This window comes from Lolium rigidum, chromosome 7 (genome assembly GCF_022539505.1).
Source record: "Lolium rigidum isolate FL_2022 chromosome 7, APGP_CSIRO_Lrig_0.1, whole genome shotgun sequence".
NCBI lineage: Eukaryota > Viridiplantae > Streptophyta > Magnoliopsida > Poales > Poaceae > Lolium > Lolium rigidum.
The window spans coordinates 76,293,902-76,307,609 of NC_061514.1; the positions used below are offsets into that span (position 1 = coordinate 76,293,902).

At 51.1% G+C, this 13,708-nt stretch overlaps 1 protein-coding gene across 1 annotated transcript; it reads left to right on the top strand.

Annotated features, from left to right (window-relative positions):
• Positions 1-335: 335 nt before the first annotated feature.
• LOC124676438 (auxin response factor 10-like) lies at positions 336-2,903 on the top strand. Its single transcript, XM_047212500.1, has 3 exons — positions 336-1,391; positions 1,537-2,450; positions 2,569-2,903. Exons 1-3 carry the CDS (start codon positions 336-338, stop codon positions 2,639-2,641), a joined length of 2,043 nt encoding a protein of 680 aa, XP_047068456.1. The 3' UTR covers positions 2,642-2,903.
• Positions 2,904-13,708: the final 10,805 nt, after the last annotated feature.

A 13,708-nucleotide genomic window follows, 5' to 3' on the forward strand; every position in this document is an offset into this window, starting at 1 on the left:
GCATGTTCCGTGTTGAGAGCGTCGTACCGTACGTTATCCGGGCCGGCCTGCACGGATGAGATGAGATGAGTACAACGGCACAGCACTTATATAAGAAGAAGAAGAAGGCCTTGTTCCATGGTGATTTGTTACCGTGGCCGTCGGAACTGTTAACCCCCTTCAAACACGCCCCTCCTTCCACCTTCCGCTCCGAACCGCCCGTTCCCTCCCCCTTCCCCTGCAACCGCAACTCCCCACCCCCCACTCACTCCATTCAGTCCTCCTCCTTACCTAGTCATACCATAGCAGCAGCCTGGTCGCCCGCCGCGCCGACCTACACTGGCTCTCGCAACACCATGCTCACCTTCACGGACCTCTCCTGCCCGGCGGCCAGCGCCGACGACCTGGCGCCCGGCTCCGTCGACTCGCAGCTCTGGCTGGCCTGCGCGGGGACCATGTGCACCGTGCCGCCCGTCGGCGCCGCCGTCGTCTACTTCCCGCAGGGCCACGCCGAGCAGGCCACCGCCGCCGTCGACCTCTCCGCCGCGCTCGTCCCGCCGCTCATCCCCTGCCGCGTCGCCGCCGTCCGCTTCATGGCCGACGCGCACACCGACGAGGTCTTCGCCAAGATCCGCCTCGTCCCGCTCCGCCCGGGCGACGCCGTCGTCGACGTGGGCCCCGCCGCCGCCGCCGCCCGCGACCACCACGACGAGCCGCGCCCCAGCAAGCCCGCGTCTTTCGCCAAGACGCTGACGCAGTCCGACGCCAACAACGGCGGCGGCTTCTCCGTGCCCCGCTTCTGCGCCGAGACCATCTTCCCGCCGCTCGACTACGGCGACGAGCCGCCCGTCCAGAACATCTTCGTCAGGGACGTGCACGGGGAGGAGTTCAAGTTCCGCCACATCTACCGGGGCACCCCGCGCCGCCACCTCCTCACCACGGGCTGGAGCAACTTCGTCAACCAGAAGAAGCTCCTCGCAGGGGACTCCATCGTCTTCCTCCGCAGCGAGGCCGGCGAGGTCCACGTCGGCGTACGCCGCGCCAAGCGCGTCTTCTGCACCGACGACGCACACTCCGGGTGGGACCACTACCGAGGCCTGACGCGCGGCGGCAATGCGACCGACGCCAAGGGGAAGGTCCCCGCCGAGGACGTGGTCGCGGCGGCCAGGCTGGCCGCCGCCGGGCAGCCGTTCGAGGTGGTGTACTACCCGCGGGCGAGCACCCCGGAGTTCTGCGTGCGCGCGAGCGCGGTCAGCGCCGCCTTGCAGGTGCACTGGTGCGCCGGCATGCGCTTCAAGATGGCCTTCGAGACCGAGGACTCGTCAAGGATCAGCTGGTTCATGGGCACCGTCGCCGGAGTACACGCCGCCGACCCCATACGCTGGAAGAACTCGCCATGGCGGCAACTCCAGGTACACTTGGGTGACACACTCGCTCTGGAGATTCCCTTACACATGGCTATTGCCTATGGCCTAGTATGGCATAATGGGACCATGGTAAACACGTAGTACAGAGTTCGTCCGTAATCAAACGACATGGCTAATCCGCATGTTCCAGGTGAGCTGGGACGAGCCGGAGCTCCTCCAGAACGTGAAGCGCGTCTGCCCGTGGCTGGTGGAGCTGGTGTCCAGCATGCCCAACCTGCACCTGCCGTCCTTCTCGCCGCCGCGCAAGAAGCAGCGGATCCCGTCCTACGCCGACTTCCCCTTGGACGGGCAGCTCTTCCACCCGCCGCCGCCGTTCCCTCCCAACCACCCGCTGGCGCACGACCAGCTGATGCACCACCACAGCTTCCCCGTCTTCCCCTTCCCGACCAACGGTGGTGCTCCTCTCGCAGGCGTACAGGGAGCCAGGCATCCGCAATTCCCTCCGTCCTTTCCGGATCTCCGCGTCACCAACCTGCAGCAGCAGCCGAGCCTGCCCTACTCCGGCATCCGCCGCCCCGCCGACGAGCACGTCGAGACAGGGATCAGCACGGTCCTGACCATCGGCACGTCGCCCGTCCGCGAAGACGACGCGGCGTGCATTTTGCCCAAGAAGGCCTTCGACGCGGCCAAGGCGCCGACGCTGCACCTGTTCGGGCAGGCGATACTGACGGAGGAGCAGATGAAATCCAGCGGCAGCTGCGGGTCGCCCAACTGGGAGGCCGAGAAGGTCTCCGAGGAAGGGTCCGGGTCCGGCGTGATCCAGGGCAGCCCGAGCAACAACAACAACAACACGTCCTCATGGAGGCTCGGGGACAGCAGCAGCCACTCGTCGTCCGAGCTCGGGCTGGAGCCCGGGCAGTGCAAGGTGTTCGTGGACTCGGACGCCGTGGGCCGCAACCTCGACCTATCGGCGCTGAGCTCCTTCGAGGAGCTCTACGCCCGCATGGCCGACATGTTCGGCATCGACGGCGCCGAGCTGCGGAGCCACGTGCTCTACCGCGGCGCCGCCGGCGAAGTCAAGCACGTCGGCGACGAGCCTTTCAGGTGAGCAGCGCAATGTCAAACTCACATTCAGTCAACGTTACACCTTCATAAAGTAGAGTTGAAATTCTTGGTCTGAAAGTAGTATTAAACACGGCGGCTCTTCCCCCTAAATTTTCAGGGCGTTCGTGAAATCGGCCCGGAGGCTGACGATCCTGACGGACGCCGGCAGCGACAACATAGGGAGCAGCTAGAGAGAAAGCAATGGTTCAGCCGAATAACTTATATTAGGTCGCCGGCCACCATTAGTCCTTGTTAGTGAGCAATAAGCCGAACTGGTACTACTAGATGTACAGCTGAATTGTGAGCTGTTGCTGTTTCTTCACTGTCGAGTTAGCTCGTTTTGTTTCCTTCACGTTCCCTTCTATTTTTCCCCGTCATCGTAGCAAATATGCAATAGAATATCTCCTCAATGTACTTGTCATGATCGTCGAATGTCATGATGTACTTCCCGGACGTACTGGCCTGGAGTAGTATTTGATTTCCAGCATCGCGCCGCTGGTTCAGTGAATTGAATGCGCTTGTTGTCTGACCAGTGTCCCAGTCGGTTCAGTGAATTAAATGTAAATTGTGCGATGTTGGAACAACATTTACTCACTGCCCCCTGCCGATTCTGAATCTGGGCAGTAGGAGGAGTATCAGTATCATCACTCTGAGCTCCAGCCTCCAGGCATTACATATGTTCCGTCTCGTCATGGCGTAGCATCCTGAATCGCCAGTGGCATTAACGCCTCCAGGCAAAGGCAGGGGGGGCTGCTGCTTGTCCTTTGCTTGCAGTGGCAAACATAACTCGGGTGCCTGCCCATTTCAGCACCGGGATAGTGCCGCGAGAAATGGACATCTCATCTAACCAGACCAAAAGAACAGTGTCTGCACTAGCGACCGCCCGGACCCTTCCATCATTGCACTACACTACTGCTCACTCCTCTCTAAAAAGTAATTATATTATTGCTTTTCCTTTTTCGAGAAAAAAGTAAACCAAATTATTACTCCGTCCTAGTTTGTAAGTCACAATTTTTGAATATCTTGACCCAATGTACTAGCTGATTGGGTCTCATTTTCTCTCTCTCATTGGTGCATGCAGCCTCTTTCTCTCTCTCATTGGTGCATGTATTATCTTTCTCTCTCTCATTGGTGCATACAACCCCTTTCTCTCCCTCATTAAATAAAATTATGCCTTAGAGATGGAGGTTATGGGACAAATAGTTTTTGGAAATATGACTTACACTCTAGGACGGAGAGAGTAATAATCATCTAAAAGTAATTGAAATACTAGCAGGTCCTTGAACCACCTAGCTACGACTATAAACACTAGAGGCGAGCCGAAACCCGAACTTACACCGCTGTCCTTACGCCTCCCTCGTAGGAGTTAGGCAAGTCTTATCATATTATAATTCACCTTAGTATGTAGACGTAAGTCATCATATTAAGTACCCCATAGGACGAACACATCAGAGCAGCAAACATCGTCAAAGATGAGAACCATAGATCACAATGATCAGACTTCCAACCACCAGGGCCGCCCCTATGTTTTTCGGGGCCCTTGGGAGAAGTCAATAAAGGGGCCCCTTAAGGATGATATATGTGTATGGATAACTAGACATATAACTATATGTATATGCCTACTTTCACTTTATACGCATATTTACGATAGAAATAATAGTAAAATGGTAGAAAATATAACAAGTATTTTCTACTAGTTTGATTACCTCAAATATAACCAAATTACAATGACTCCATCAACAATTACGCTTCAATGCTTCACAAAAAAGCATCTTGGTGCATTCCTAGATTCAAAGTCATTGAGAACAGTTTCAAGAACCCAAAATTGATTATCTAGCTTTCCATTTGTAGCTAGCTCAAAGAACACCTCTATGCCAAAATATAGTGCCTATATGATTTTTTTTGAAGTCAAACCATGTAAACTTGACTATGTTTATATCAAATAATATCAATATTTAGAATCTCAAATCACCGTAAAGTATATTTTGATATGGTATACATTAGGTATTTTAGATATGGGATTTGTTAGTTCTCAGCTAAGTTTGTGCTCAATCAAGTCTTACATCGTTTGATTCCATCGTGATTCGTGCATATGCGTTGTAAGTTCAGTTACAACTAAGTTTTTTTAGTTGCACGTGGAGTTGCAACTGAGATTTTTTCAATTGTAAGTGGAAATGCAACCAAAAAAATTTATCTGGACCGTTAGATTTGCTTCCTAATTTGTGCTAGTCATTTAGTTGTAAAATGCAAATTAGATTTTACGACATCATCTAACTGAGAATGAAGTTAGTTCTTAGTCAACTGAGAAATAGTCACACCCTTTAGATATAAATCATTTCCTTAATAACTTATTCAAAGTTAGATAAGTTTGACTTTTATATTATGGCAAAGAGGGGTAACCCTTTAGGAAATAAGCAAACATTAATAAAAAAATTACAAATATAGTACATAATTATAGATATAGTTGTTCACAAATACATACATACACACATTCCTATTTTTAAAAAACGGACCCTGCCACTCCAAGAGATCGAGCCGGCGGATTTTAGGATTGGCAAAGTCAACAGGAACCACCGGCGTACGCATCCGCGATCATGTTGCCAATCGGGGTGGAGACTAATCGGCGCGGCGCCTAACTTTTGGTGGTTTGCGTCCATGTTCTCAAGTGCACGACGCATGTCTGAAACAGAAACAAACCAAGGTCGCTCGTCAGCGACGGCTGTAGCCTGCACCGTGTACGTACTCGGCCGGAGGGGACAGAGACGGCTACCGTCCCGTCAGACGTTTGGACTTATGGTTTTGCTTGTCCGGTAAGTGTTCTTGACCGCATCCCTGTCGCGAAGACGACAGCAAGGAGAAGGGGGGAGGGAGAAGAAGGGAAGCAAAGGCAGGTTGCCGGCGACGGACAGCGATCGTCCGGCCGCCGTGTCATTGAGACTGAAAGAATGTCGCAGCGCCAAGGATAGGTGCGTGCCATCGGTCCGCGCTTTACGTAAGCTGGGGTCATCTAGTTTTAAGGAAAACTAACAAACATGGATTTTGATATATTATACAAACTAGGGCCATGTCTCGGTAAAACGATTTTTCTGGTCCCATACGATCTTTGATGAAAATCTTTAATATATGAAAAGGTATCTGCGTAAAAAATTTACATCCGATTTCAACGCTAGGCTTTTAGCGATTTTTTAGATTCCAAAAAATCGAAAAGGAAAATAGAGTTTTTTCAGGTTTAAGATTTCGGCGCAAGAAAATTTCAATCCTGAAAACTTCCAAAAAAACCTCTCTCTAGTTTCTAAATTTCCCCCCACCTCATCTACCCCTTCTCCACCTTATCCCCTCCTACTCTTCCACTTCTCCACCTTCTCCTCTCCTCCTCTTCCACCTTCTCCTCTCCTCCTCTTCCAATTCTCCTCCTTCTCCACAAAGACGAGCACTACCTTCGGCGACGGCGACCACCTCCCGCCCACATTCGGCGCCCTGCTCGGCCTCCTCCTCCGGCGACCGCCTCCTCCTTCGCACCACCTCTCGCGACGGCAACCGCCTCCTACTTTGCACCACCTCCCGTGATGGGTGACTGCCTCCTCCTCTGCACCACCTCCGGCGACGGCGACCGCCTCCTCCTCTGCACCACCTCCGGTGACGGCAACCGTCTCCTCCACACCATCTCCTCTCGTCGATGCCACAAGAAGACGACATGAACTCGATTGCTTTCTTTTAGTTTTTAGGGTGTTTTGTGTAAAATCATGTGGACAACTGGGCAATGGTCCCAGCTTTTTTAAAAATAGCGAAAAAAATGGCATTAGCAGCAAACCTAACTAGTGCAACCTAACTAGTGCACGTGACTAGTACTTTAGTGGCAGCGCGCCAGACCCGCACACGACTAGTACCTGCCATACTAGTCGCGTGTCGGGTTCACACGCGACTAGTAAGACTTACCACTCGCGAGGTACCTGTGGCAGGCCAGCACACGCGACTAGTAGCAAAAATGACACTTGACTGCTGGCTTTTTCCTACTAGTGTATGATCCTCGAGCGTGGGATCTGCTAGTGCCTTTTTTCACGCAGAAACAATAAAATAGTGGTAATTTTATTCTTTTAGGATTTTTATGAGTCTATTAAAGTTACTCTAAACATGACAGGCCGTTGTTGGTGGTCTAATGGGAGGAGACGAAGCCCTACTAAATCCAGTATTATATGTAGAAAAAAATTGCTGAATCTGGGAGGTTGTTTCTTCTGGTTGTGACGAGAGAGTTATTTTTTTTACTTATTAAAAAAACGCGATGACGACTGGCTAGAGGTCTTGGTGCCGAGAGAGATGGATCGGTGGTGTGATGGCGGGTCAAGGGGAAGGATCCATTTGCCAAGATTAGGACTTGGAGTAGTATACAAGTTGCCACGCTTGGTGGCGCAAGCCGCAAGTGCAGGGCTTGCTACTTAATCATCGTGGACTTTAAAATTGTCTGGCCCGTCGATCGGGATCACAAAACTAGTCTGTCACTGGTACGGAGAACCATTATCTTAGAAAGGCAGGTTTTTCTGGACGAGCTAGAGTTTCTACCCCACTATTTTGACTTTGCACGTTCCTCGTTCACTCACTTGTAGAACAGCAGGGTCAAACGTCAAAGGCCGGCCGGCTGCTGGAACGTGATGTGAAAAACGTTACGGTCCCTGTTACTGACGTACGTACAGTGCGTGGGTGAGCAACGCGTCCAAGCCACCGCTGCACATGGTACCGTGAAGAATGCGTTCTAGTAGTAGCGTAGTAGCATGTACTGGCTTCACGGTTGAAGGGTCCTTGTCGCTTGAATTACCCCGGCCGGGAGTTTGTTCGCAGGTCTGTTGACACCAACGTTTCTTTTGTCGTACGTCGGTGCGTGCGTGCAACATTTGTTGTCTGCTACCACCAGCTTGCTTCCCCCTGGAAACAAGGGAGTGACGCCTGCGAATTGACGTCGGTCGACCCAACCATATACTACTGTACAAGTTTACATGCATCCACACCTGCTTTGATTATAATCTACAGCACCTACAGTAAAAAAAGTACTCCCTCAGTTTTTGTATATTAGGCCACCACATAATTTTAAGATATAAATTTGACTAACAATTTGGCCAACATAATATGAGTTGTATGTCACAAAAATCTTATCATTGGATTCATATTTGAAAGATGCTTTCAATGATATGTTTTTTGTGTTATATAACTTATCTTTTTATCAATTAAATTATTGGTCAAAGTTTTGGCACAGAATACTTATTGGCCTTATATACAAAAACGAGGGAGTACTTCAACAATCTAGCTTTAGAACATCTTCGCCGGGCGCCCCCAATGCCCCCCAAAAAAGACCTATTGGGGCGCCTCACTGATAATAGGGCCACACCAGCCTCTTCAAATGGATGCTGACAGTTGGTGCGGCTCAAAATAATGTTCGGCAACCCCGAGTCAGACCGACCCCGGCCCGTTCCGCCGCATCGATACATCCGAGCCATCCTCCCACTTCGGTTGCCGCTTACACCCTCGTTCAGAAGAAGCGGACGCTTCAATCCAGCCCTCCATAGCTCGAAAAAGTCCATTTAATCGTTGTCGTGTTCATGTTGCCGCCTTTGGAAGCCGAGCTAGAATGATGCCAAGACGTGCAACGAGTCCTGCCTACACTACTAGGAAAACCCTTACCGCCGGCGCACCAATTTGGCCTTCTGCCGGCGCACCAGAGCCCGCCGGTGCGAACAGGCCGGTGGTAAAGGCTTATTACCGGCGCACTATCTAGTTCGCTGGCGGTAACTCGATTTATCACCGGCGCACCAGCCTAGTGCGCCAGCGGTATGTTTTCCAGGATTCAAAAAAAGCATATCTAGATCTAGATCTAGGTCAAATTCTAGGTCGTCGGTCAAGTTCTAGGTCGTGCCTTGGAGATGTACCGTCGCCACCCGTGGTCATCTGCTTACAAAGAGGAGGTGGTTGCCGGTGTGGTCGTCGGTGGTCGTCGGGGTGGTCGTCGGTGGCCGGACCAGGGGTGAGAGGAGGTGATGCTTGAGGAGGAGCTCGCCGGCGAGATGCTTGAGAAGGTGCTCGCCGGTGAGTAGCTTGAGGAGGTGCTCCGGTGAGTAGCTTGAGGAGGTGCTCCGGTGAGTAGCTTGAGGAGGTGTTCGCCGGAGGGAGGGATTAGAGGGGTAACAAGGTAGAAGAGGGGGAAAAGTGGAGGAGAAGAGAAGGTGGACGGAGGGAGGAAGAGAGGAGGAGGAGGAGAAGTGAAAGAGAAGATGTGGAAAATGGAAGAGAGAGAAGGTGCGCCAGGCTGGGTTGGCATATATAGCCTAAGTTACTGCCGGCGCACCAATATGGCGGTGCGCCGGGGGAATTTTTTTATTTTTTTCATCAAAATCTAAAACCTGAAAAAAGTCCTGTTTCTGTTTTCTAATTGACGAATCCATTTTTTGTCCAATTCGGATAGGAAATTTCGCGTAGATAGATTTTGATATAAAAATGTTTTTCATCGGAGGCCGTATGCAACCAGAAATCCTGTTTTACCGAAAGATGACGCCATTTTGCATAATATATCGAAATTATTTTTTCAAATTTTCATTAAAATTAGATTACATAATACATGGGCAGTTCAAAGGATTTTATTTTTTGAATTTTTTATCATTTTCTTTTATTTTTTTTCAAAACTGGAAAGGCGGTCCGGGGGATCGGTGGAGAGGGAAAATCATGGCTCCCCTTACCGCCGGGCGCACCATCATGCTGCAGCGCCGGCAATAAGCAACTTACCACCGGCGGTGCGCCGGCAGTAAGGGGCTCAATTTTTCGGTCTGGTCTGGTCCTCTTTGAAATTTATCGCCGGCGCATCTTTCTTGCTTGTGCGCCGGCAGTAAGACTCCATCGCCGGCGGCGACATATTGGTGCGCCGACACTATTTGCCACCGGCGCATTGGTTTGCTGGTGCACCGGTAGTACTATTTCCATCTATAGGCCTTTTTCTAGTAGTGCTAGGTTTTGTAAGTTTCCTTCATTTCTGTACCACATTTCTCACCGATGTACTTTAGGATTTTCACGGTTTTTTACTAGCTTAAATCGGTCCATTTTTGGCCAATTTGTAGTGCCGGAGGTGGACTACCAATCTGAGGGCATCGTCAATCCAATATTCTACGGGCTCACCGACAATGATGCGGACCGTCGCCTCTCGGAGAAAACCATTGCTTTTTAGGGACGGACACAAACCGATGGTTATACGCATGCGCACAAAAGAATGTGAGTGGCAGTATTGTTTTCTGAATCAGCAATATTCACTTGTTTTATGATTTGCTTAATTAACGTGTTCATAGTTTATATTGTAGGATGCTGTAAACTGTGGTTTTGTTTGTTGGGTTGATCTCGAGTGACTTGCAACACTACAACATGCGAGGTATGTATAAAAATACCACAATGCTACTACATCCGTTCCAAAATGTAAGAGACTTATATTTTAAAACGGATGTAATTGAAAAGAAAATACAAAATATTATGTTGGTCAAAATTTTATTTGGAGAGAGGAAAGCTTAGCACCGGGTGTAGATCTGCTCTTATATATCGATCAAGGTGAGAGATCGCGTGAGCTGGTGAGAGATAACGCTAGCGTCGGTGCGGTCAGACCGTCCCGCCGGTGATGTGTGTCGGGCTGAAGCAAGCAACAGAGGGACAGCTAGCGCGTACCACATGGCTGGCTTGAGAGATGGATTCGATGGAGCGAGGAGAAGTCAACATGGGAGAGTCAGCGATGGCGCGGTGGGAGCGCCGTGGCACACTGCACCATGCCGGCCTCCCTGTCCCTCGCCTGGGGCCCTCCTCAAGCCTCACCATCTGCCCTACACTACTGGATTGTAGTACTCCCATGGGCCATGGATGAGAGAGGGAGGGAGACAGGGAGAGCAGCGCCCGTGTGGGTGACGAGAGCGGCAGCAGGGCAACTGGGCGAATGTTCCGCCGCTTCGTGTGGGGCACCGCCTGACGCCTGTCTCCTGCCCCTCTGCGTCGGAGCAAAAGAAATTATAGATGGTGGAATCTCAGCTGCAGGACGATACACCATTACACCAACCACAATAAACTTTGCAGATGCATGAGTATTTACCTCTCCCATCAACGGCAAGAGGGAGTGCATATTAACCGTGGGTTTGACGGTTTGTGTCGATGAGAGGATCACCATAATGCTTCCTCTGACTTCATTTACTCCTCTTTCAGATTTACAGCATCTTCGGTCTGAAGACATTTTGAGCGCGTCACACATTTAGACTAGTCATAGTGGGGAGTAACATAGAGTAGTAACATGGTGCATGTTACTACTCTATGTTACTACCTTCATAGTGGGTAGTTACATATATGTGGTATCATGCATGTTAGATTGTAGACTTATCTTGTCTTGAGAAGTGTGATGTTATGGTAACATAGCTAGTTACCACCCCACTCTCTTTCTTCATTTATTGTCATGCCATGTCACCAAAATGCTTTGGGGTATGTGATGTTACTACCTATGTTACTCCCACTATGAGCAGTCTTAGGGCTTGATTGATTGTTAACCATGTGTTTTCAGTTTCCTCGATGCTGCGGCGGTAGACCCCCTGCCCATGTGTGATGGCTGGGCGGCGGCGGTCGGAGGAAGAAGGGGCGACGGTGGCCAGTGCCGCGGCCTCCCCCACCTCCCGTAGGTGGCACACCGGTGGTGGCTGGTGGGGGGGTGGGGCTGCGCCATCCCCTCCCTTTCTCGCCGGTGCAGGGTGGTGACCTTGGAATCTTCCCGCGGCACGAGGACGCCCGGGGCAGCAGCCTCGGGTTCGACGGAGGAGGCAGCCTTCTTCTTCGTCGGAGGTGGTCAGCCAGGCTGGTAGTCCTGTGTGGGGGATCATGGGATCTCACACAGGTTTCCGGCAATGGTGATCTAGCCTGGGGTGTCATGGCGGTCTTGGTGGATGATGGCGGCGTCGGTCAACGTCGTTACCTTGTCGAATGCGTCATCTTTGCCCGTCTTGGCACTACACTCGGCGAGTTGGGGATGCGCGGCTGCCGGTGAAAACCGTGCTCCGACCTCGGTTGGCGGACGATGGCGACGTGTCGCGCCGCTACCTTCTTGAAGGCATCGTCGTCGCGGTCTGCGGTCTCTCACTTGTGCTTCTCCGGGAAACCCTAGGTCCGGGTCTCCGGATCGGACGATGGCGGCGCGCCCTACGTCGTTCTACCTCTTGGGGCGTCGTTTTGGAGCGATTCTTCGGATGTTGGCGGTTTTCGGTGGAGTGGTGTTCATCTACCACATTGTTGGCGCTGAGTCTCAGTGGCATGGTGTTGCAGGGTATCATCGACAGATGCGGGATGATGTACATGTGCAGGATGGTGGAGCCGTCTAGCGTCATGGTGGCATCGACGGCAGGTCTTGCAAGGTTAATGCAATGATCTCTCTTGAAGATGGAGTCGAGGAAGACGGCGGGAGCAACTCCTGTGGCGTGGGCGTTGGCGTGTGCTGAGAGTCTGCTTGACTGGATGTGCTTCTCACCTGCTATTGGGCGGTTCGGGAAGGCATTTAGTTTTGGATGATGTGAGTTGGTGTATTGTCACCCTCTTCATCCCACTGTAGGTATAGTAAGGTTGCTTCGAGATTGATCTTTTGTATTGTTTCTTGTAAGGTTTCGTGAATAATCTAATAAAAAAGCCGTGTGCATCCGGATGCAGAAGCTGGGGCGATATTTCCCCCATTTCGACAAAAAATGTGTTTTCTCATATACAGTGGGCCAAAATTAGGCCATTAAAAGTCCAGCTCGCACCAAAATGTTGCACGGCACGATGTTTAAAGCGTGCCAAAAGTTGGCCCGAGAGGAACGGCCGATTTGGCTGTTTTTTCCAAGGACGGGCACTGTCGTGTGCCGAGCGCCGCACGGTTACTATTTGCACGCGTTAAGAACCACGTGAGACAAGGCATACCCCTTTACTCTGCACTCCACTCCTCTCACCGCCCAACAGGTAATCTCCACCACCCTCGGTTTCTCCATAGCCGTCGCTCCTCCTCCCCCTCCGCCCGACGACCTCCCCACCAAGCAGAAGATGTCCACCGAGGAAGTTTGGGAGGCGCGCCAACTAGACCAGCTAGTGGTCGGCAGAGGCAACCTCGAGGCCTCTCTGAAGCGCCCCTCCCCGGTATGTTCAAGGTCGCGCGCAACAAGGGCGGTGACCATGGCGGCCGCCTCTAATCGGAGGATTGTCATCGACGGTGATCCCCGATCCCCAAAGCATCACGACAGGCAAGGCACCTGAGTTTGCATGTCCTACCTTCGTTGATTTGGCAGGGTTTTGTCGAACCCTCAAGCGGCCGCCTCGAACAGGCCATCGTATTCTTCCCGTGGTCCGGCCGGTCGGTCTAGGTCTCGGAGTGTTCCTCCGCCAGCAGGAGCGCCCGATTTCTCCAAGGTACACCCATGCTGGCGTGTAGGGAGTTAGAAATCCCTGGGGTGTAACGGCGCCAGAAAAGTAGCTGCTTGTGACGGTAAAGCACACGTCCGTTGGGAACCTCAAGAGGAAGGTATGATGAGTACAGCAGCGAGTTTTCCCTCAATAAGAAACCAAGGTTTATCGAACCAGTAGGAGATGAAGGCCACGTGAAGGTTGTTGGTGAAGGAGTGTAGTGCGGCGCAACACCAGTGATTCCGGCGCCAACGTGGAACCTGCACAACACAATCAAACTACTTTGCCCCAACTTAACAATGAGGTTGTCAATCTCACCGGCTTGCTGAAAACAAAGGATTAAACGTATGGTGTGGAGAATTATGTTTGCTTGCAGAAAACAAAAGAGAACAGTGATTGCGATAGGTTGTATTTCAGATGTAAAAGAATGGACCGGGGTCCACAGTTCACTAGTGGTGTCTCTCCAATAAGATAAATAGCATATTGGGTGAACAAATTACAGTTGGGCAATTGACAAATAGAGAAGCATATACATATCATGATGACTACTATGAGATTTACTTAGGGCATTACGACAAAGAACATAGACCTCCATCCAGCATGCATCTATGCCTAAAATGTCCACCTTCAGGTTAGCATCCGCACCCCTTCCAGTATTAAGTTGCAAACAACAGACAATTGCATTAAGTATTGTGCGTAATGTAAACAATACAAATATCCTTAGACAAAGCATTGATGTTTTATCCCTAGTGGCAACAGCACATCCACAACCTTAGGGGTTGTTGTCACTCCCCAGATTCAATAGAGACATGAACCCACTATCTAGCATAAATACTCACTCT

Coding starts and splice junctions, on each gene's coding strand:
- LOC124676438 (XM_047212500.1), top strand. CDS start 336: ATGCTCACCTTCACGGACCTCTCCTGCCCGGCGGCCAGCGCCGACGAC. Junction 1,392..1,536: donor CGCCATGGCGGCAACTCCAG/GTACACTTGGGT, acceptor CGCATGTTCCAG/GTGAGCTGGGACGAGCCGGA. Junction 2,451..2,568: donor GTCGGCGACGAGCCTTTCAG/GTGAGCAGCGCA, acceptor CTAAATTTTCAG/GGCGTTCGTGAAATCGGCCC.